Here is a 24,053-nt window from a genome sequence, read left to right on the forward strand (position 1 = left end):
ATACATTCGGAAATTGATTTTTATTTATATAAATTACTAGTAATTGATCATGTCTAGTTCGTGCGGTAACTTTAATTTCTTTTATATTTAATTTATACTTATATAATTATATTTAATTTAATTTACCATACTAATAAAAAAAAATGCTCTGACACCTTATCGGATCGTTCAATCACGGCAATCAATCAATGTGTTCCTAATTGAGAATGAACTATGAATACTACGTTTACATATTTTTTTTATTTTTAAGTGAATATTAAATTTTGTAAATCCACATATACCTACTTTTAGAGTTTAATCTTATGGTTTATGAATTTTACAAAACGTATGTATAGGTACATTGAATGTAATTTTGACAAAATTGTAATAAGTAATTAGTTGTCTAATGTTCCTGTGATGTTAGTTTCTTAAAATGATCTTTCCGATAATCTAACCCGGGATCTTATTTACTCAAAACTTGTCTAAATCCAATAATTAAACCAAAGTATTAATAATTATCATAAGAGTTAATTAATTGTTGTAAGTTCTATTTTATAATTTAAATAAACTCATATAACTTCTTTGTAATAGTGAAATGGAGGAGGTTGACATCAATGGGTGGTAAGTTAATTAGGTATTATGGTGGCAGAACAAGTGGCCCCGTAGTAGGCAGGTTGTGCGGTGCGTTATGAGCTGCCAAACGAACAGCAGACGTGCCGCAGACGCCGCGCTGAAACAGCGTCCTTCTATCTCGTTCCTATTCGATTGCGTTGTATGCGATAAGTGTCCGGAGTTCGTGATTGTGCACCTTCTATTCTGTCAGCTCATGGTACAATAATATAAAAATTATAAAAATGATTTTGGTGAGTAATTCATTATCTGTTTCATAAATAAATTTTCGTGTAAATCTTATATATAATTCGTTGTTCTTAATTTTTTGGTAATTTCTAGTTCCATGAAAAATGTCAATGAATAATTTGAATATATGATCACTACAAAACTACTGGTGATAAAATTTGCATTATTGTATAAATTTTTTATGAAAATTTCATAAATGTGGAAAGCTGACCAATGCGAAGTCGAAACTACTAAATTTAACACAAATATTGGCATAAAACCTTCATGTACAAACTATATTAGATAATCGGTTATTTGATTAGAATTATTTTGTAGTAATCTGTGATATGGATTTTCGTAAAATAATACCAATGGTATGAAATTCCGTAAAGTATGTATTAGATAATGTTGGTGAATTTCCATATATTTTCATGGGAATGATAGATAACAGATTTTTTGCAGATGTACACGCGGAGAAAAGCTAATCTAAAACATCATACATTGTTAAAATCATCTGAAACAGAAATTATAACATATTATACACACTATTAATGTATCTGTATAAAAATGTCCTGTGAAAGTATAAGGTACTTGTATACGTGGCAACTGCCGCATAAATTTGGATAAAACCCGGGTCACTATTTGAGGTATGTCATTAAGCAGTCATATGTATATTTCACTTAGTAATTTTTGAAGATTTTTTATAGATTTAAACATTTTTTACTCCACGTAATTAGGTATACCCATAGATATATATACTTCTACAAAAGTTTTCAATGTATTTACCATTATTTGTATAACCAATCATATTAATTTATTAGGTAGGCTATTAAGTTATTATAATTTAGGTATATAAAAAATAGACGTTACAATTTTTACAATAACGTTCTCTATTGAATTTAATCTTACATATCTGAATCACTTCATCATCATCATATCAGCCGTTATTTGTCTATGGCTGAACATAGGCCTTCCCCATTAATTGGCAGGATTTGCCAATAGTTGCCACGCTTTGCAGGCGAGTTGGTCTTAAATTATGATAATGGTATAATGGTCTTAAATCTTAAACACATGCATTTACATAAATATCCTAACTGGCACGTTTTCGTCGGGCGCATAAAAGTTAGGTTTGACGTGATTAATAGGGGCAATATATTATATCTCTACCTCATCACATAATTTAATCTTAAAACGAACTGTATAATTTTTTTTTTTTCGTTGTTTACACTAACTGTTCTTTTTTAAGAAATTATTAACGAGAGTGTAGTAGCCTTTATTAATTAGAACGATTAAGCAACATTTTGTGCAGACGTTCCCTTCGTGTAGGCACCTAAGGAGAAGTTATAACTATAAAACGGGCGACGTGTTCATAAAAAGATTTCTGGGCAATTGTTTAAAAATTAATTTAAGATATTGAAATTTATTTATATAATATAATAAAATAACATCATAAAATAATTTTTACTATATAATCGGTCAGTTAAATATTGGAATCTGATAAAAAATTTACCAACTGAATATAATTTATATTAAACTTCTATTATAATAATCATTGACGTTTTACTTCAGTAGAATACTACTTTTATCCTTTCTGATCTTATAAATATGTAAGTGGCTTTGTTTGTTACGTCTTAACGCCTTCACGGCTTAACCACATGTACGAAGTCGTGGGTAAAAGTAGTACAGAAATAATTAAATTAAATATCACATATTGCCAAAATTTGATGGGTAAAATAACACACAACTAAAATGAATATTCTTAAGCCATTCATCCAGATTGTTAATAGTAATAAAGAATTAGTATGGTATTATTAATAGCAATTAAGAATTGTAATGGCATCATTCTAATAAGTTTTGTGACTTTATATTACTATCCCTTTCTTTTATATTAGCGTACCCTATCTATACAGTGCCTACATAAGCTAATAGATATAACTATGCTGAGGCTAGTGACTAGAAATCTTCAACAATGTAATAACTTACCGCTAATCACAAATCTCCAATACACAAAGTTTGCATTATAATAAGTTGCAACTGTTATCCTAATAAGAAATGGTCATATTCCACTAGTGGAATAGTATATGGCTAATCTTATGGCTAAAACTATGCTATTGTACTTTTGGTGAACAACCATATTCACGATAATACTATTTCTTGAGTCGTTATTTATAAAACTGTAATCAGACCGTTTTATATGTAGAATATGTTTAAACAGCGTTAAAGAAGAAGGTTTTTAATACATCTATATTTTTTGTAGCTACGCGTACATACTCGTATTATGCTACGCTACAGTAAAGCAGATACATGATATAATTTTTGTTTTACTCTAATCTGTCTACGAAATATTTCGTCGATCATCGGTAAGTTTTGTTTTACAAACGAAGTCGTTATTTATTTCCGGAGCAAGTAAAAATTGCAATTGTCTGTATTGTGACACAGTAAGATCGTTAATTTTGAAGTTGTTATAAGAGTAAAATATAAAGATAGAAAAGAAAAATTTTAAATTTTTAATAACTTTACGCTAATCAATCACGTGCTAACATCCTCCTCTGAAGGAAGGCATTTTTAGTAATGCTAAGGATAATAATCGATATTAAATGGTAAATATATCCCATTAAGTCGTCGCCGCGATAAGTTAATTAACCATACTTCATCCTCATCGTTTTATTTTCCATCAGTGTTTCTACATTGTTTACCATTAACATAAGATGGTGTAACGTGTTTCGTCTCTGTTAAATAAAAAATGTTCTCTTCGTATAGAAAGAAACATTACTAAACATATAGAAATTTATATAGTTAAGTACAAAATTCGCTGATTGAAATTGTGGACAGATTTCAATTAAGGAGTTTTACTTTGTTCACACATATCTTAAACCATTAGAGCTAGAAATTTTGTAATGTAATATGTAAGTCACTTAGACTGCTTATGTATTTTCATACAAAAGATATCAACGCGCTACAATTTTCATCATTACTGTAGCATAATGTATTACATACTGACAGACTGGTAATGTCTGGCAGTATGCGTGTTTTGTAAATGTGTATATGGATCTGAATTTTCTGGCGGGACTACACAGCAAGAATAATATTATGTTGTACCACATTAATTATCGAAATATGGGCAAAACAAGTGTTTACCACAACGGTTTGTTTAAAAATATCCAAATATAAATATTGCATCTAATTTTTTTTAAGTAAATATTATATTATACTTGTACCTGTTCAATATTAACAATATGTAAATAATATATAAAATGTCTATAAGTTGACTCTTTTGTGATGAGTATATGAAATGTGTAGTCGTTTATTGTGTATTGTGACGATTGAAGCTTTTTGCGAAGATAAAGTGTCAATTATTTTTAAATATTAAAATATATAGTTTTAAAAGATAAGTTTATACATTTTTATATACTTACCATATGGGAAATGGACAATTTTAAGAAAGCTATATATGAGTACATGTGTTGAACACATAAAATTTAGAACTCGGGCGAACGAAGTCACGGATAGGTACTGCTTGTTATTTAAAACACGTCACTCCGGTATACATTGTGTTTGGGCTTTGTGTGTTTAAATTGGTCGGTTAATAAGTAACACTTTGTAAGACTTGGAGCTTAATTGATAAGTTTTAATTTTAAATCCAGGGAAATCACGTAACTAGTGTCAGTGGCGCATGGCGACACAGGTGCGTGGGCTCATCTCCAGCTCCGAAGTGCCGACAGGTCATCGACACATAAAACATGTGAAAGTGTTAATAATTCTTTCCTTGCGCACCCACTCGTCCACTGGAAAACACTGATTTGTGATCACATCCTCGGGTTAAAATATAAAAAAATTAAAACACCGCAAATAATAAAATAGCTATACAAGTATGTTTCTTCATTAAACACATATAAAGGCATGTATTATATTGTATGTTTTTTGTTATTTATTTGTTTTACGTGATATGTCACATAAAAAAAATCTATCATAGAATAAGTCCAAAATATACTAAAATAATTATATTATAATATAACCTAAATGTGTACTAAATTTCATCAAAATCTTACTCTTTGTCTCTTACTCTCTCTGTCATCTTTACAAACCTTCATATTCATTATATTAGTAAGTTGTATATAGTAATAATGGGAGCAAAAGATATAATAATAAAGTTTAATTTTAATTGGTTCCATTAGCCAGGTCTATGTTGGTTTGTATGATGATTTTATTATACATTCCTTTAATATCTACGTGATAATGCAGTGAAAGTACAGGATACGGAAGCATAACACTTAGTCCTCAGGAAAGGCAACGCATGAGGGGTATTATGGGCGACATTAAGTTTACTCGTATAAAAATATTTTAAAAAAGTTGCATAAAAACCTAGTATTAAATAAGTAAAATTAATGGGTATTTATGCAAACGAAGGACATGCTAACTTAATAGATACTAAACTGGTAGATATTTGGTTCAGTAGACATTACTCACTTATCTTTTATCATAGACCTCATATATGTCACACTTTCAATCCGTTTTCTATGTAGTCAGAAGCGTGGTGAACTATCGTTCAATATACAACAGCATAAAGTCGTGTACACACTAGGAAACAATTAATGTTGCGTAAAATAATGAATACTGACGCATATCTTTTTTATATAACAATTCAAGATACGGATCACGTGACGTATTATCTGACAGCGTCGTGTGATGTCTCGCAACTCTGTCTTATTTGATGGCGATCATCATGAGTTACAACCTATTGTTGCACCTTAATTATTGGCTAGTGAACACGTGGTTTAGGAGTATCACTATTATACTGTCAAATAAGTGTACTTATATTGTCATTTAATAAGTACTTAATGCAAAGCAGATTTTTTTAAGCTACTTACAATGGCAAACAATCTGACGGCCCACCTGACGGAAAGTGGTAACCGTCGCCTATAGACGTGAGCACTACCATGGACATAATCTTACTAAGTTATGCTTAAACTCTACAAGATACAATAAAGTTATATTACGGTATCATTGATATATATATATATATATATATATATATATATATATATCATAATTTTTGTCTCCCGATTGTCGTAAGAAGCGATTATGAGACCGAGTGTAATAGTGTAGCGTAGTAGTGTAGAGAAGGGGTAACACAAACCGTTATACTAGGTTGCCTTGTCAAATTAGTTGGTAGTAGTAGTTGTCTTCGTCCTATGGGAAGAGATCTGTGCCTAACATGGAATGTTAATGGTTGTTTTTTAATGGATGATAATGGAATGGTAACCCCGACTGCGCTATTGGTATACACTGGCGGGACACCAGTGAGTGACGATAGGTGAGGATGAAGCAGGTCAGTTAGTCCACTGTAACGTAAATTTAACAATAAATCAATCACGACGGTCTCCAAGGGGAACCACGAGAAGGTCGACCTGACAGGGTATATTGCTAACTATAGAGCTACTAATTCCTATTACTAACAATCCCTTCTCCCCCATGTTAATGGGTTGTTATAGTTATAATCATTATGACAATATTGAGACGATACAAACGCGACCGGCGGGCGGCAGTCGCCATTCGTTGCGATGGGCAAATCGTATGTCGATGCCGCGGGCCGCAGAGACGTGGGCGTCGAACCGCCCGTGGCGCCACTCGGTCTGCGCGCGCGCATTTCCCACGCCTCTCTCCCCAACCCTCCGCAGTTTGTCGTGTATCGATGCGAAGTTTTATTAATAAATGCCTCAAAACTTTCACTGCCAAATACATACAAGTTTTTGGAAGTGCGTGAATAATTATTTTTACGCGGAAACCTGTTCATAATGTACTCGTAATGCCAGACAGTTAAAACCTAGGAGGCATCACCTAAGTATAGTAACTGAGACGTTGACCCGACCGCTTTATGAATAATTCTTACCTACATACGTGTATTCTTTAATATATTTACATATTGGGTAAATAAGTAGATAACTTTCTATAAATATACCAATTTTTGTCTTTTCATACCTAAATAAATAAGAAATGTAATTTGTGAAGGATTTTCCATTTTTATTGAGTAATAGAATATCTAACAAAATTTGCATTATGTTGTAAAACAGACTATTTTTTTCAATGCCTGATCTTTAGGAGAGATATTCGGTTTCCCTTAAATTTAGGATTTGTATTCCACAAAAAATCCAAGATCAGTCGTGAAAAAATCAATTATTTAAAAAATCTACTTATTTTAATTTAAAATCTAAACTACTGAACCGATTTTCATAAAATTTCTATGGGACCAATCTGAAAATATATCTTTGAAAACAAAAAAAAATACCCTACCGCATCTTCAACTAATCGAGAAATATACATAAATAATTGTGACGATTTGAGCACCTCCTTTTTTTAGTCGGTTATAAAGCTAATGATTTAGATTTTATTCAGTACAATGAGTTTCGTATAGTTATATATCGTTTAATGTAAAATTATATATGCCACTACTCTGCCACCATACTTAAGTGTACAACTAAGAAAATTATACAATTTAGTATTGGAGAAGAATAACGCTAAGTACTCTATGGTATATAAGTACGCTATGGCATAATAGTTATATGTGTATGTATAATGAAAATTAGATATTAGAAATATCTGTGAAATAATTTTTATAACGATATTGGAATTATTTAGTAACACTCAACGTTAAAATAGAGATAAAAATGTCATTTCTATTTCTCTCTGTTTAAACTATAATAATTTTGAGATTCATCGCGATGTCATTACAGGCACTATAAATGGTAACTACATATACAAATTAAGAAAATATTTGAAAATAAAGACAAACTTAATTTCCACAAATATGTGAGAGAGTATCTATTTATATATATATAGTATAGTAAATATTTATTATGATAATAGAACGTAATAAATACATTAAAAATATTTTGTACTAAATTAAAATTAGGTTGCTAATTTATGTAAATTTTGGCAAAGCATTTTTATGCAGGTATAATTCAGATTCATGTAACTTGTCTTTCATATAATTCGGTTTTAATAAATAGACATACACTATTTCAAATGCTGCTAATTAAACATAAAATAATTTTGGAATTATGTGGCCATTAATGTTATAAAAAGAATTATATTCAAAAAAATATTCATGTGTACTTAAAAATTTCAAAATAGCATTTTTATTATTTTTAATGTTTTTCCCTGTTTTAACAACATTGTATGTATATAAAATTTAAGTAGGATTATAACAAATTCTGTAGACACATAATAGCTATTTGAGAAATGCCATGTGGCCAGTCCTAACGGAATCAATGACGGAGACAGGTTCTTAGGCTGTTTTATGAGCTAACCATTGTGCCAGTACTGAATGACACCTACTTAGTTGTGCAAATACTTTCATATACTATACGAATTTAAATATTTCAAATAATAAGAATAATCTAAACGCATAAATAAAGTTGAACGAGTACCTATATAAACGAATTACAGTAATATTAAAAAGAGTAAAATTTGCTAATTGTTAACATAAAATATTAATGATGTTCTGGATAGTTTCACAAAAACTTCACAGGTTTTTATTCAAAGCCAAAGTTCTATTCGAATAGTGACTTTTGTAGAATCGTACAAGCTATATTTAATAATAGCACTTCAAATCTATTCAATGAGAAATAAACTTTAAATATAGCCGCAATTTTAAACTAATACAAACAATGAAAACAGATTTTTGAATTCATACGGCGTAATTTACACTAGATTAGTATTGGTTACACGTGTTAAACGGACAGTAAAATGCGAACAAATCTCTAAAGTATCCATCAAAGATCCTGTCTATTGGGCAAAAAGCCAATTCGCACGACAAAGTTTAAGTGCAATACCTGCGAAGAGCAAAATTGCATGAATTATATCATCGTCAATTATATTTAAAAAATTACACATAACACAGAGTGGTGTATTGTTTCTTATATTAAACAGTAGTTTCTATTTTTTATCTATTATAACTAGCGGCCCGGTACGTGCTTCGCTACGTATAAAGTGAAATAATAAAAAAAAAATTAACACCAAATTCATTTGTTCAAATAAAAAAATATTTTATTAATTGCTAGCTATTGATGAATGACCGCATGAATGACATAACAACATGTTTGTATTGTCAACACTGAAAAAAGTTATAATTTGACAGCACATTACCCCATCTTAAAAAAAATTTGAAAAACACAAAAACTACTCGTATTAACAAAATGATCCGCCATTTATTGAATTTATTTGTTACAAAAAATGTGGTAAATGAAGTACCGCTCGACCGATTTTGTGCAAACTTCACATAAACCACCTACTAAATAGTCCGAACAAAGCCTAAACATTTGGTTTGAATAGGTGAGTCCGTTCTTGAGTTATAAAATTACGACGAAAAGTGGCATTAATTTTTATATATATAGATAATAAAAAAAAAAACAAGTAAAGACGTCGGCCTGCTAGTCACACTGCCTCTTCGGTTGTGTACTTGCTTGCTTTTTATTGGTAAGTACCTATTGACACTTAATCAATAGGACAAAAGAAGTAAATCATGAGCTCAGAACATAAATTTTTAAAGTGTGTATTGGTGACCATGACTCATTTTCATTTTCCTCAGTTTCTGTGATTGATATTAATAATTTTCATTATGAAACAAGAATCCTGAGAAACAGGATAAGGAGTTGAAACGTTGATTAGTATAGGATATTATTAGGATAGCTTACCTACCAAGCTTTGTCGTGTGGTTTCGGCTTAGAATAGGTTTCCCTTTCCTTTCTAGTGGGTGTCGTAAAAGGTGACTAAAAGAACTTAATGGTAGAGGGATGAGCAGCAACCACTCTTTCGAAATATCACCTAACCTAACTGCGGTTGTCAATCCGTCTGCCAAGCATGGCAACTAATGACTAAATCTCCTTTATGGGCTAGGCTTATGTTCAGCAGTGGACAGATAATGGCTGATATGATGATGATTTGACCTAATCGAAATGTAAATAGCCGTCTTCATTATCTGGAACAAAACATTTTTTACAATTATATTATTTGGTATTGCAGGCATAGGTTACGGTAACCGCTTATCATCACGTGGGCCGTATGCTTGTTTGAACCTCAGTGGTATAAAGAAAAAAATCTAAAAACGTATCTTACATTATCAATGTATCATTTAGGTAGTTAATTATACATACTACACTGCTGAATATAGATCTCCTTCGTAGATTGTCTAAAAGTACTTAATAATTTACGAGTATATATTTATAATACGATAAAACAGGTTAACTGTAATCCCTCATATATAACAATATAATAAATTATTCGATAGGTATCTAATTTCCAAAAGTATTGTCTTTACTATTACGTAATCCATGTAATTGTATTAGTTTGATGAATGAAGATTGGAGATGATTGTATTAATGAATCAATAATAATACCTACCTATAGTAAATGCAACTATGAGTAGTTACATGTTGATTAAAGTAGAAATTTAATCGATGTACAAAGGTTATTTTTTAAACTTCCATATGTTATGTACACTTATATTTTTTTAGGTTCTCAGTTTATACATATTTTATATGCGTATCATTTTAGTTATACAATCGCAAATGTTTAATTAATTTTGATATTTTTGTATTCAATAATTATCAAGATGAAATAAGAGCTTGTGAGTACAGAAACTACAAATACTAGTGCCATGAAAACTAAATAGAATCAAAAGATCGTGACGAGTTATCATCTAATTTATTTAAGAAGAAAAGAGCTTTTTACTTAACTTCTAGCGTCCATAATTAATAATACCTATATAGTAAATCTGCAAATGTACCGGGATTAAGATTGCTAGTCTGTTCCTATTTAATCGATCTTTACGTAAGTGTACATAACTAGTTTTGTCCAAGGAAAGGATTGCAGTTCCGATATTGATTGAATCAATGCTAGCAATATGCCCTATCAAGTTAAATTCTACGCGGTCTCTCCAGGAAACCATCGTGTTTAATTACTGGTGAATTCGTCACGTTTAAACAACATTTATTCTTACGTAACATTATTCATTGATGCTCCGTCAGTCTATACGGACGGATATAGCAGGCAAAGTTATAGTTTCATTTTCATTCCATAAAAAAAACTTGTATAAGCATAGCAGGCTGATCGCAGATTGAAAATTACAAGAAAAAAGTCGATAGATTTATATTCATTTGTGGCGATTTTTGCAAAATATTATATTCAATTATTTTATTATATTCACCTAATAGACATGGTGAGTAATGTCTGTAAACAAGACCAACCCCACTGTCACTTACTCTTAAAACGGAAAAACGCGCCGCAGAAATGAGTAATCAAGCGAATCTCAAAACTACCACCAACGAAGAAAGTAAGTTAGAAATTTTGAATGTTACGCGGTCGAAGTCAGGGATGTAACAGACTATAGTTTGTACCTACCGCACATACTTATATGCCAGTATAATAATACAACTTAAAGTAGGACGAAACAATGTACACAAGTCATCTTACACCTACAATTTCACCGGTTAAACTTGAGTAGCACGTGGTCATAATATAAATTTCATTCAGTTAAGTTAGACGATTCGTCAACCACAATGGTATAGAAGTTGAAATGGAAAGCTAACATTGTTGGTCTTTTACATCGTCCAAATGTTTATTGAACGTGTTGGGAGACTGCACATATTGTTTAGCGATGCACTTAGTTTCTTTTAGGGCTTTTTTAAGGATGTTATTTAAATTTACCTTAAGAAAGTTTTAATAGTTCTTTTATACTACAAAGTAACAAATAATCATACAGCCCGTCTGATGGTAAACGCTCAGTGTAGCCTATGAACGCCTGCAACATTAGGGTTGTCACGTGCGTGTTGCGTTGTTTAGTACTAATGTCATGAATGTGAGTTTGTTTATTATCTCTCGGTGCTATTGTTATAAAATTTAATATAGTTATAGTATATAGTTGGAAATTTCGACCTTCAGAACCAACCCCGGAAACGGACGGCCAAACAAAAAAAAGAAGAATTAAAGGCTATTGTGGAAGCGGATCCATCACAAAGCATTTCAGAAATAGCTAGAGGCTGCGGGGTAGGTAATAAAACTGTATTAATCCAATTTACCAGAGGGAGACTTTGTACAAAAGGCGATTGCTTCGGTACCTCTGTCCCATTCGTGTTTCTACCGTGAAGCAGTTGTATTTACATGGCTGTGTTGTATAAAAAAAACTTGAAGCAAATCAGGAAAGCAAAAAAACTTGAACGATGGAACTTGGAAACACGCATCGATTGCTGTGTTACTTTGCCCAACCGACACAATAATGAAGGGATTTTAAATCGAATCATTACTTGTGATGAAAAGTGGATACTGTACAATAATCGGAAGCGCTCGTCGCAATGGTTGAACCCTGAAGACGCAGCCAAATCCTGCCCTGAACGAAAATTTACTCAGAAAAAGTTACATGTGTGTGTTTGGTGGACTAGCGCCGGTGTCGTTTACTACAGCTTTCTAAAATCTGCCCAAACGATTATAGCAGATATCTATTGTCAGCAACTGCAAACGTTGAAGGAAGAACTAGCTGCTAAACAACTGATATTGGTCAATCCCTCTAGGCCACTGCTGCTTCACGACCACGCAAGACCACACACTGCACAACAAAAAACAACTAAGTTAGATAAGCTAGAATTGGAATATTTGCAACATCTACCGTACTCTCCGGACCTTGCTCCAACAGATTACCATTATTTCCAGAATTTGGACCACTTCTTACAAGGAAAAAAAATCAAATCCGATGCGGCAGTCTAAACCGCCTTCAAAGAGTTTATTGATTCTTGCCCCCATGATTTTTTTAGTAAAGGGATCAATGAACTACCTGTGAGATGACAAAAGTGCATAGATAACAACGGTGCATACTTTAATTAATTAAATATATTTTACAAAAAAAAAAAAAAAACTATATTCCTTCCGTACAAAACGGCAAATTCATATGTAAGGACTTAATATAATTTGACACCGAATTTATACGTAAAAATGCATAAAGGGGAAGAGCAGTGCTCCTCTTGTTCCCCGCAAAAAAAAAATATGGGCACATTTATAGTTTTTTTATCGAATTTAAAAAATCATGAAGTCTCTATCATCAACTATCCAGTATCGGGTAAATAAGTCTAAGTAAAATTTTGATTCGCATTTTTGTTATTACTAGGCGAGGGGCTTCGCTCAAAGCAAGTTCGCTTTTCCCACCTACCCTCTTTATTATCACACTTTTAATCCTACTAAACTTAACTTTTATTCGCGTATAGGTTCAGCTAAGCCGTTGCACTTCGACTCATTGGGATCTTTTGTGCTTCCATCTGCCTTATACCATCATTTTATAGATTCTATGTGTTACCTTTACGTTATCTCGCGGCTTAAGATATCTATAGTCTTCTGGCTCTGGATAAGCCATTTCCAGTAGACTCCTGCACATACTTATCCAACATATCACAATTGCACATCATGTGTTCCATGGATTCCGATTTCTCACCGCACAATCTGCACAGAGTGTCCGAGGATAGACCTATCTTGTATATTATATTCCTTACTTGCATATGTCTAGTTAAGGCACCCATTATGAACCTTGTTTATTGTCTGCCACTACTATAGATGAGTTTATCCCATCCCTCAACCTACTAAACTTACTTAGAAAAGAAAGGTATAATCACTAAATGCTGGTTATATAGGCTGAGACATTTTCCATACTTCATTATGCCAGAAAAAAGGAATGGCCGTCTGACTTAAACTGTACTTAGATATACATTTATAGGTATGTTGCTTTATTCTATATGTTGTATAATGCAAACTATATATGTATACTTATTCATTCATAACCTACAAAATACTGATACTTAAATAGGCATTTATTTTTTACGATTTCTTTAAATTTTGAGTTAAAATATGTTGTAAAGTAAATTTTTGCCCGTTATTTTGTACGCGTAGATTTCAGAAGTAAAAAAATCAATGATTAGACCAATTCTAGATAGCGTATGAAGATAAAACATACATCAGTTTTTAAATTAGACCTTTAAAAACGCAACCGCATCCAATTTAGTCTTTGTGTGATCCTGGAACAAATATATAGACATACACAAATAAAATTTCTGGAAAATATGGTTTTGGTAGTAACCAAAGTGCTATTCCTGAGACCTTTCATATCATTTTTTCTTAAATATCTCCCAAGTACAGATATTGTATAATTACAATTTTATTATATTAATAACATGTGTTCCTTACTATAAGTTCTTTAACCATCAAAATAATCATGAAGACATTTATTAATTACAAAATTTTTGAAAAATTTGGAATTTTTTATTTCTGAATTTTCAAATAAAATATTGATTTCATGACGACAATCTATTTGACTCCTCTAAAACATATTTTATAAATATGTTTTTAATCACGTGTTCTTTAACCGTCAAAAAATCAATAAAAATTCGGTGACCAATAATTTATATCTGAGCCTGATTGTTTTATAATTAAAAATAATAGACAAACGCAGAGATTTTATTGACATTTCTTTTGGTTTTAAAATACTGACGCATATAATAGATTGTCCACAAATGCTTCAATTGTTTAACTTTCGTGTTCCCTCTAGAATACCTCGGAAACAGATAACACCTTTATGTCCTCCGTTAAGAAGAACAATGTTAGGAGCCAACTCGCCTGTACCCAGATTATGTAGGATTCTGAATGCTCACAGCGATCAAATTGACATCAATTTTGGACCCATCAACAGCAGATATAACTTATTGAGAAAAATTTTAGACATAAGTTCTTAATCTACTTATTCTTCAGATATTGTTATTGTCATTGTTAATAATTATTAAATATTATAATAGTGCATGTGGTGTTCACCTGTAAAATACTTTTACATTAGCCAAAATTATTTTTGTGTTATTGATTAAGTTGCATGTAAAATGTAAAAGTTGTAAATTTTGTTGTTGTGAACCTTATTAAATAAATAAAAAATAAAAATAAAAAAATATAAATATTGCCTAAGTATTAATGGCACTATTTTTGCAATGATACTTATAAGAGTGAAAGGGCTATAGAAAGAAGGAAAATTAAATGCAAAACGGCTTGATATGATTCCTGTCATGTAACACTCGAGTTAGATATTCGACGCACGTGCTGCTTTCACTGAAACCACAACCATTGTATCCTGCTAATGCTTACAGATTGAGAACTCTACAAATAAGTGAATAACAGTATAATTACCCATATACACGGGTGCAAGTCATTACATGTGACCTGTATAACAATATGAAATTAAGCGATAGTAGATACCTTTCTGTTTTTACCTAATGGTTGGCTGATAGAGAATGCCATATGGCATCAAGCTTCCATTTGTACAAAGTTTTATTGTGCAATAAAGAATAAATAAATAAATAATAACTTTTCCCAGGGAAAAATTATAATATATAATAAAATAAATTATTGAAATTGGTACTTATGTGTGAGAGCCTATCTGACCTAAGTTCCAATGTTTACTTACGATACAACATATATTCGATAGTTTTTTTAAATATGAAATTTATGACCCTCATTGTATCTATTCACATTTCTTAATTTTTTTTTTAATTGAAATCACAACATTTATTTGAAAAAAAAGCAACTGCTGAGAATATCACCCGTTTTTCCCACCTGGAATTGTATTCCGAACTGGGTGGTAGATTCATAAGTTTACTTGAATAAAAATTATTTTTATACAGTAATATTTATATAGACATCATATATACGTACATACATTGTGTATGTATAGAAACCTATCAAGATTTTTAACCTGTGCTAACGTTTCACATACTTATACATACGAAAAATGCTAGAAAAAGAAAACTGTTAAGTAATGAGTCGCATCTCATATGAATATTCCGCCTAACAATGCTATGCACGAATACTGCAACTAATTAACACACATTTTCACCCTTTAAATAAATCAACATTTTTCTATAACGAACAGCTATAGTGTCACATTTTAAGCATTACCTACTTACGCATGAACATAATAAGGATGGTAGTTAATAATTTTAAATATTTTAAATTATTCAGCAATGGCAGTGGAGGTTCTCTCATGTGGCTTGGTATTTTAACAAGCTCGTTTTCGTTGGACCGAAAAAGCCGTAGCCTGCAATACTTGTATACATCAACTTATTATATTTTTTTATAACAATGTTGTGTAAATCATGTATTTGTGGTTAATTTGCAATACTGTGCTGTATACTTACAAATGGCCCATGAACATCGCAGGGTGCATATATTGGTATATGATGATTTATTTAACTAATATAAACATTTATATTTTTATCGTATAGTCAAGTAATTTATGAGTATTACAGTATATTAGCTTCAGTATATTTCTTATTCATTTACTTTTATAGCTCATCTCTTGCATACATGCTGGTTACGGATTCTCTCTCTTTCTCTCTCCACTCTCAGATAAAATATGATCTACCTAATCGTAAACATTTATGAAAAGGTATGTAAATATATCTATGACAAATATTTTATAAACCTTTACAAGTAGGACAGTATCTATACTTATTTTTATGTTTTAATTTGGCTGCAAGTGACCATAAAATTTTGTATTGTACTGGAAACTAAGTTTAATCCAGAGCTCTAAGTTCCATTTATAATATGGGTTTATGAAATCTGTTCGAGAATGTTTTAAGGTTTCAAATGTCCTCACAGTTGCCTCTCAATACATTTATAAAAACAATGTTTATAAGGAAAAACTTAAAACACTTTCCAAACTAAGCGACTATAATAATAAAAACTTATGCCATAAGGACAAATTACTGCTGCCACTGTGTCGAATATATTGATAGTAGCATTGTATGTTCTTTCTTTCTTTTATTAATATAAAGTTTATGATAATCATTTAATCCAGTATTTTTTTTTTGTTGTACACTTAACTCTTATTTGAAAAAAGCAACAGCTATGTTTCTTGTCCGTTGTTTTCAGCCGAATCTGCATTCCAAAGTGGGCGGTAGATTCATAAAAAAATCTATTCAAACTTGCTAATTATAAAGTTTACTTGAATAAAAACTATTTTTGTCTTATTTTACATTGTTAAATAATAAAAGATGAGGAGAGGGGGCTTAAAAACTTGAAATTTTACTTGAAGACTTATATTTTATAAAGCCTAAATACCTACCATCTAATAAAAAATATATAGAGACAGAGGACCTTCTATTACAGAATGTAATAGAAAGTCTTCTGTATATGATTTATGAGATCTGATAAAAAGATTAATTTAACGAATCCCACTTTATTTAAAAAAAAAACTTATTCCGAAACAATTTTAAAGCTCGACAGAACGTCATATTCATATATGTACATCTCACACAGTACAACGTCACAGCGACCGTGATATAACATATAAAAACCCTGAGGATTGAAATATCACAAATCTGTTTCTTTAATTTCGAGACGAACCAACTAACAAATGGCTGGTGGTTCAACCTCCACCTGCTCCGAAATTTTTCAATTCGTAATAAATTATATTATAAATGTGAATGTAATTTTAAAGCTTAACAACTCAACTAACCGTCACGAAATTTGGCTAATGTACTATTTAGAAAAAAGAAATATAGGTATATGTACACAGAATAACTTTTATTCCGATCAATAAACATATCCCCACCACGCGGACAAAATCAGTGGTAAAAATAATATTAAAATTAATATATTGAAGTATGATATTTATATTTTAATAACATAACTAACCATAAGAGAGTGCAATTAGTAAGTTGTCAGTTGTTAAAATCCTATTAATATTATAAATGTGAAAGTTTGTAACGATGGATGGATGTTTCTTACTCTTTCACGCAAAAACAACTCAACCAATTTAAATAAAATTTGCTACATGAGTAGGTTATATCCTAATTTAGCACAAAGGATATTTTGTATACTGATTCAAGTAAAAAGTTTAACATTTCTATAATTTTTGCAATATTATCGCGGGCTTTTCTGCCATTACTCAAGTGTCTACCTATATATAATTATTTTAATCTATGGACCTTATGTTAATTGTTATGTTATCGTTGTTACAGTTACAAAGAAAGAGCAGTACATTGCTGTTGATAATTGCATGTATTATGCATTCATCGTCACCAAATGATGACCTCGAGAACATGGGAGCCATTTCTCCAAAACACTTTGCTAATATATCTTGTAAGTAGCATTTTACTCATATTGTATTACCATGATCACTGATCAATCACTGATTAATCTAGTAGATTAAAACTCCGCTACTGACTTCTGCAGGTGTAAGGTTATTTTTAATGAAATTGAGCGAATTTAAATGAAGGATGAGCGAAAATGTAATACATATAATGCACACGCGTTGCCTGCTCTCAACCGTAGCCTAAGGGTTGCTAGGTAAAAATAGGTAAAATAATTTTGGTAAATTCTCCTATTCATGTTTTTTGATAAGATTCACACTAAATGGAAGTTCATTTCTTTCTATACAAAGTAACATATAATTGCCTGTATATATGGGGATATAATCTGTCTATCAGGTTGCCCATAGCATTCGAATACAATAATAGTAAACAAAATATATATCCCGTCTGCAAATATTTTTATGTTTATTTTTGTATTTAAAATGCTGGTTCGTGGATTAAATTAATTGCATAGATAACTAGTAGCTTGTAGATTGTTGTAATAAAATTATCATATATTTACAGATGAGATAGAAAAAATGAATCCGAGTGGAGTAGCTTCTATATTTTCTCCACGTATGAACTTCGATCAATGGAAACCATTGACTGGCCGCGGGGATCCGTTACGCAAAGATCCTACTTATGATTATGAACCTCCTTTACTTGAACGTGTTCACTACTGGGCAGATGAGACCCGTTTTGAACGTGACCATTATCCTGAAAAGAAGTCTGAAGTTCTCATGTTAGGAGTATCATCGCGTAGACCCAGTATAGCGCCACGACAGCCTTCAATGCCCAGGAGACACCATAGACCACCACCTCCACCACCGCCACCGAAATATGAAGACTTCACATATAAATTAAGCGACCGGTTACCAATGACAATTCTCGTACCGCCGCCACCTCCACCAAATGGACATCAAACATCGCTGTTTATTTTACCAGAAGTTAAAATACCGGCACCCACAACTCCAATAAAATTGACTGAACCTCCTACATTAGTCACAAAAGATAATACGGGTAATCCAGGTTATATAACTTCGTCATACGCTTTACAAGAAGCTAATCTTATATATCAGTCTTCTACAATTAATGATAATTGGATAATAAATGTAAACGAAACGCAATCTATTCCAAATGCAGTAAGCAGTGACTATGCTGGATGGGGGCCAACAACACCTACGATTAATATTGATGTCGTTAATGATACTCATAACTTAATATCTAATGACGTTTTAAATTTATCTAAGAGTCCGTATTCATTTTATAAACCGATGTTGTCAGAAGCACCTCCACCACCACAGATAACAATAAGTCCTTTACTTCTGCCTACGTTTGTTCCAACAGTTCCTCCATCAACTATAGAAACTACAACATTCAGTGCACTAAAACATCCAAATGATAAAACAACTATAGAAACAATAACAGAAAATCAAGATTACTATGAAAATACAACGACTGAACGGCAAACCACTCTTGCTTTTCAACCTACTCCTAATCCAACTCTTTCAGTCAGAAAACCTGAAAAATCGTTTTTAGATATGTTAGGTCCGATGATGAGTATGCCTTTAGTAAATGGACCTGATAGGCCAGAAGACAATCTTTATGCTCATGCATCAGAAAATTTACAAGTTTACAAAGATCAAACAACTCAAGATATTGCTCAAATCGAAACAATGCAAACAATGCAGCCACCTCCACCAATTAAATTTACAGAGAGTTCAACAATTCTCCAACCATATCATCAAGATCATATGTCTAGTTCTCACAGAACACCTGCTCTTTATAGTCATGATCCTTATTTACATATGCGCTTTACTACTCCAATGTCGACTGTAATACCGGATGATACTTCTGAAACTAAATCGACTACTGTCACACCTCCTATTCCTATGTACTTAATTATACAAGGACATTCAAAAGTAAAAACTTATAGTTCTAAACCTACTTTTAAATATGATAATGATACTATGAGTAACGAGATACCAAAGCAGAATGAAACGAATGAGGTTAAGCATTTACATCCAATTAAAGAAATGAAGAAACCTGAAAAAATAACAAATAGAACAAGCAGATCGCAAAATCTAAAATCATTAGTGGATAAAGGCTACGGTTCTATTGAAATTCAAGAAACGGATATCGGTATTAAATATGATATTAGTGACGGCAGTGAGGTTCCTATTGAAGTTTATAGAAAAGGTATAGTAGAGAGCGATGAGAATGCATATACCTCGTCAAATAAAATAGTACAAGAAAAACGCAATAAAAGACAAATCGATTTAGAGGATTTGCTGCCATTCGATGAAGATACCATTGAAGAATATGTTTATAACTTTTTAAGCGAAAAACGAAATTCATCTGGTATAACTGGATTATTAGCTCAAGCAGTAACCAGTGATGTATCGTCAGTCGTCGACGAACTTGAAGACGATGTTGACAGTGAACATGACGATGAAGAAACGTGAGAAAATACAAGTGAACACAATAAAAATATTTAGTAAGGAATCATATTTATTCTAGTACAATGCCCAAATTGCTTTGGGTGATCGAATTTATAGTTACCCGAATGTAATACCCATTTAATAAACCAAAACATGTTATTTGGATATAAAGGAATTTTAAAATTAATAGTGTATAAAGCTTAAATAAGCTTTATGTTATGTTAAATTTAACACAAAAGAAAATATCACAAATATATGAATATGATGTGAAATAAATATGATTATAACCACAATTTCTGTTTCGTGAAAAAAAAAACAAACATAAATATTTGTTATTATTTCTACAATAAATTAATAAAAGAACAAGTGTAATGGCCAAAACGATTTAAACGTTAATTAGGTATTTAAGACTTATGTTATATTTGTAAGATAGCTATTAAATGTATAATAAGAGAAGCGGTTTTCTTATTTATCATTTGCTTTACTTTAAATATCCACATAAGATTACGGGAGTATAGGAGAAAACATTTCTTGGTACTTAATTTTCCTAGACAATATGGTGAAGGAAAATTTTCTATTCTTCTAATTATGTAGGTGTACATTGACGCATGTCTACAAAAAAGACGTGCGAGGCAGCGGACGCGGCCCACTGACATACAGATTTCTTACCATCCTTTTCGCAGAAATAGATGCAGGCAACTTAGATAAAGTGAAAGCTGCTTATAAACCGATAAAAGTCGCATTTATTGCGATCTACTGTAACCAATAAGGAGTGTTCAATGTTGAAGGGTTACTTATGAGTAAGATCATAATCTAATCATGAATTATTAAAGGACTTAAGGATATAAAGTTAGAAATTGTAAAATCTCGTATATACAACTTTTTGTTATAATAGGTCTAAATTACACAATTAATTTATAAGAATTGAATATAAACTTATAAAGGCCATATTAATTGGAAGATATTTCAATTGAATTAGGACGTCTGTACTTCTGTTACACCAATCAGCTTGACACAGACATACTTTATATTCAGCATCAACCAACCTGATAAAATAACACTCTGTATTTTACTATTGTTAAAATATATATTAGTTAATTTAAAAAATTGTGTTGAAAAATGAAAAACAAAATTACCTTTCATGTTTACAAGTCCTGACTCTGGTGGGGATGATCATAGTTTTCGGAAGAGGATCGTCTTTAGCAGTTTGATAACAACCACGCTGTACTATCCAAGCATAATGTGTGCGAGCCGACCACGAGCGTATAAAACACATAGCATTTTCTGTAATTTAAATAACTGATTTATTAAAATGAAGAAGCATGCTATGAGTATCAGAATTTTCTTCACAGAAAATTTATGATAAATCAATAAATACCTACCTCCAGTGCAATTCATTAGTATAAGTCGACTGCCGTTAAATGCTAGATTAGCCGAGGCAAAGATTCCACCACAGCTTGTCCAGTCTCTTTGCGTGGAGGAACAATTATAACAAACAAGCGATTGAGTTCTAATGATCAAATTAAAAATTGCTAACCACTGAATTATATGCATATTTTATTGATTAGTAATCATTTTCGTAAAACCGAAAAGTTTGATCAAAAATAATAATATTATATATATTTACTTCTTTTTAGACAATACTTTTTAATAGAGATGGCCAGACAATATTTTTAATCATGTACCTAGTACGAGTACTTGATTTCAAATATTGTTTGACATTACTCAGGTAATTCTTAATCTATGAAATACGTGAAATTTCTGAAGTAAGCAATTTAGTGCATAATTTAACATTTATTTATTTATTTAAACATTAATTCATAATGTAATTATATGTACATGTGACGGACTTAACACCGGATGGTGTTCTCTACTAGTCAATTATTAGGCAAACAGAGAAATACTTATTATTCTGCGGCTATGCGGATATTCATATATTATAAACATATAATAAGACTAATATAAACACAGAAATACCTAAAATAAAATATTTCTATAACAAATAATATAGTAGTTAATTTTAAACTCTCGAGTTGTTTACACATATTTTTAAATACACAACAGGGACTTAACGTGATGATAAAGTTTTTACAGGTAAAGATCAGTCCTGTCGTAAGCACGACGTGGTGCAATCCACGTCAAAACGTCGGCAATAAAGAAGCGGGTATGTAAGTACTATTTACCTGTAACGCGATGAAATAATTTAAGTCCCGATTATGTATTTAAAAATAATATAATGACAAATAATGTCTTATTGCAGTTCTCTAAGATAGGTATCAACTTTTGCATTGAGAAAAAAAAGAGAAAAGTTTGTTCAATAGGTATTTGGCATAATTTAAGGTTTATTTATTGAGAAGCTTCAATGATCCGTATTACCATTTTTTTAATAAGCCGTAATTAGTGTGAAGTATTGCCGTGTGGTCCCGGCATAGAATAAACCACTCATTTCTTTCCCGTGGGTGTCGTTAAAGGCGACTAAGAGAACTTAATGACCGAAGGATGGGCGGCAGCTTCCCTCTTAAAACATCACCTAAAAAGCCCGATTGCGGCGGTCAACCCAATTGGAACACCGACAAGCGTAGTAACTATTGGCAAAGCTAATTGAAGGAGATCTACGTTCAGCGATGGAGAGAGAGAACGGCTGATTTTATAATGATAATGAGTGTGGAGTATAACTCCACGCCTCCAAAACTGTACGTAGAGATAATTACCATTAGTGTCTAGTTTTGTTACCGCTCTTCCAAGTAGTACAGTTTCTAATCTCTTCTCCCCTTTGTCAGTCATGCATAATAAGGATGGACTAGCAACATTTCTATACGGTAGGTAAACTGCGCTATAAGTATGTGCGCTATAAGTATGTATCGATTACAAAATAAATTATTGAAATCTGTTCAGAATTACCACGTAAATATAAAGTTAAAAATACTAATCATCCAAGAGATTGAAAATGATATGAAAGTTTGTATATGAAAATAATACAAGAATATACATTTCGTAAATGACCAAACTATATATATATATAATCTCACCTGGACAAAGTATTGTCAACGCACACCGAGTTCTTCTTGTAGTCCTATGAGATGGGCTGAAAAGTCCACTAAACTTTAATGGATCATCACCATAATTCATATTTGAAAAAGTGCCATTGTAACATAATAAACAATGCGTATTATAAAATATTAAAATAGGTATAAACAAATAAATAACTATCATTTCGTTCTGACATCAACATATCATAGCTTACCTGATAAAATAGGTACACATTAAATAAAATAGGTAGGTACATATTATTATACCGAGGTAGGTATTTCTTTTTACTGCTTTACCTGTACCCGTCCAGTTAATTCTCGTTCACGTGGTAATTTTGAGAAAACTTTTAATTACTTTACTCTTAATCACATCGTTAAAAATACCTTATATAAAAACATAAAAAAATTTTAGAAAACTGTGATTCCGAAAATATCCGCTAGAGGTAGTTAAATTTTAAACTAAGAACAAGGGTATTCAATAAAGAAAAAAGTAGTTGTACGTTTTTAATGAAAATTAACGACTTAAAAATAAAAAAAGAATACCACGTACTAATTCTTAATCTATGGACGTAAACGCTAGCGTAGACGTTTACTATACCTACTCTTTAGTATATCAT

The 24,053-nt window shown here is 31.4% G+C and overlaps 2 protein-coding genes across 4 annotated transcripts; one reads left to right on the forward strand and one right to left on the reverse strand.

The window, feature by feature from the left end:
- The first annotated feature begins 704 nt into the window (after positions 1-704).
- LOC113512528 (uncharacterized) lies at positions 705-20,846 on the forward strand. The gene is made up of 3 exons (XM_026896428.3): positions 705-842; positions 17,856-17,976; positions 18,492-20,846. Exons 1-3 carry the CDS (start codon positions 834-836, stop codon positions 20,429-20,431), a joined length of 2,070 nt encoding a protein of 689 aa, XP_026752229.3. The 5' UTR covers positions 705-833; the 3' UTR covers positions 20,432-20,846.
- Positions 9,541-23,643, reverse strand: LOC113512655 (uncharacterized). 3 transcript variants are annotated; one of them, XM_052900066.1, is made up of 3 exons: positions 23,437-23,643; positions 21,544-21,691; positions 9,541-9,793 (listed from the first exon to the last, which is right to left on the reverse strand). In XM_052900066.1, exons 1-3 carry the CDS (start codon positions 23,618-23,620, stop codon positions 9,790-9,792), a joined length of 336 nt encoding a protein of 111 aa, XP_052756026.1. In that variant the 5' UTR covers positions 23,621-23,643; the 3' UTR covers positions 9,541-9,789. The 3 variants fall into 3 exon arrangements, with proteins under 3 accessions (XP_052756026.1, XP_026752378.3, XP_052756025.1); XM_026896577.3 differs by lacking the exon at positions 9,541-9,793 and adding an exon at positions 21,280-21,453; XM_052900065.1 differs by lacking the exons at positions 9,541-9,793; positions 23,437-23,643 and adding exons at positions 21,280-21,453; positions 21,790-22,001.
- Between the last annotated feature and the right edge of the window lie 410 nt (positions 23,644-24,053).

The sequence above is a fragment of the Galleria mellonella genome, unplaced genomic scaffold (genome assembly GCF_026898425.1).
Source record: "Galleria mellonella isolate WM207_F2 unplaced genomic scaffold, CSIRO_AGI_GalMel_v1 utg64, whole genome shotgun sequence".
In the NCBI taxonomy this organism is placed as follows: Eukaryota; Metazoa; Arthropoda; class Insecta; order Lepidoptera; family Pyralidae; genus Galleria; species Galleria mellonella.

Excerpts from the sequence above, each read along its gene's own strand:
- LOC113512528 (XM_026896428.3), top strand. Across the intron at positions 17,977-18,491 it reads ACACTTTGCTAATATATCTT|ATGAGATAGAAAAAATGAAT; the intron begins GTAAGTAGCATT and ends ATATATTTACAG.
- LOC113512655 (XM_026896577.3), bottom strand. The coding sequence starts at position 23,620 with ATGATAGTTATTTATTTGTTTATACCTATTTTAATATTTTATAATACG. Across the intron at positions 21,692-23,436 it reads GTTGACAATACTTTGTCCAG|AAAATGCTATGTGTTTTATA; the intron begins GTGAGATTATAT and ends TTTAAATTACAG. Across the intron at positions 21,454-21,543 it reads AGGACTTGTAAACATGAAAG|GTTGGTTGATGCTGAATATA; the intron begins GTAATTTTGTTT and ends TTATTTTATCAG.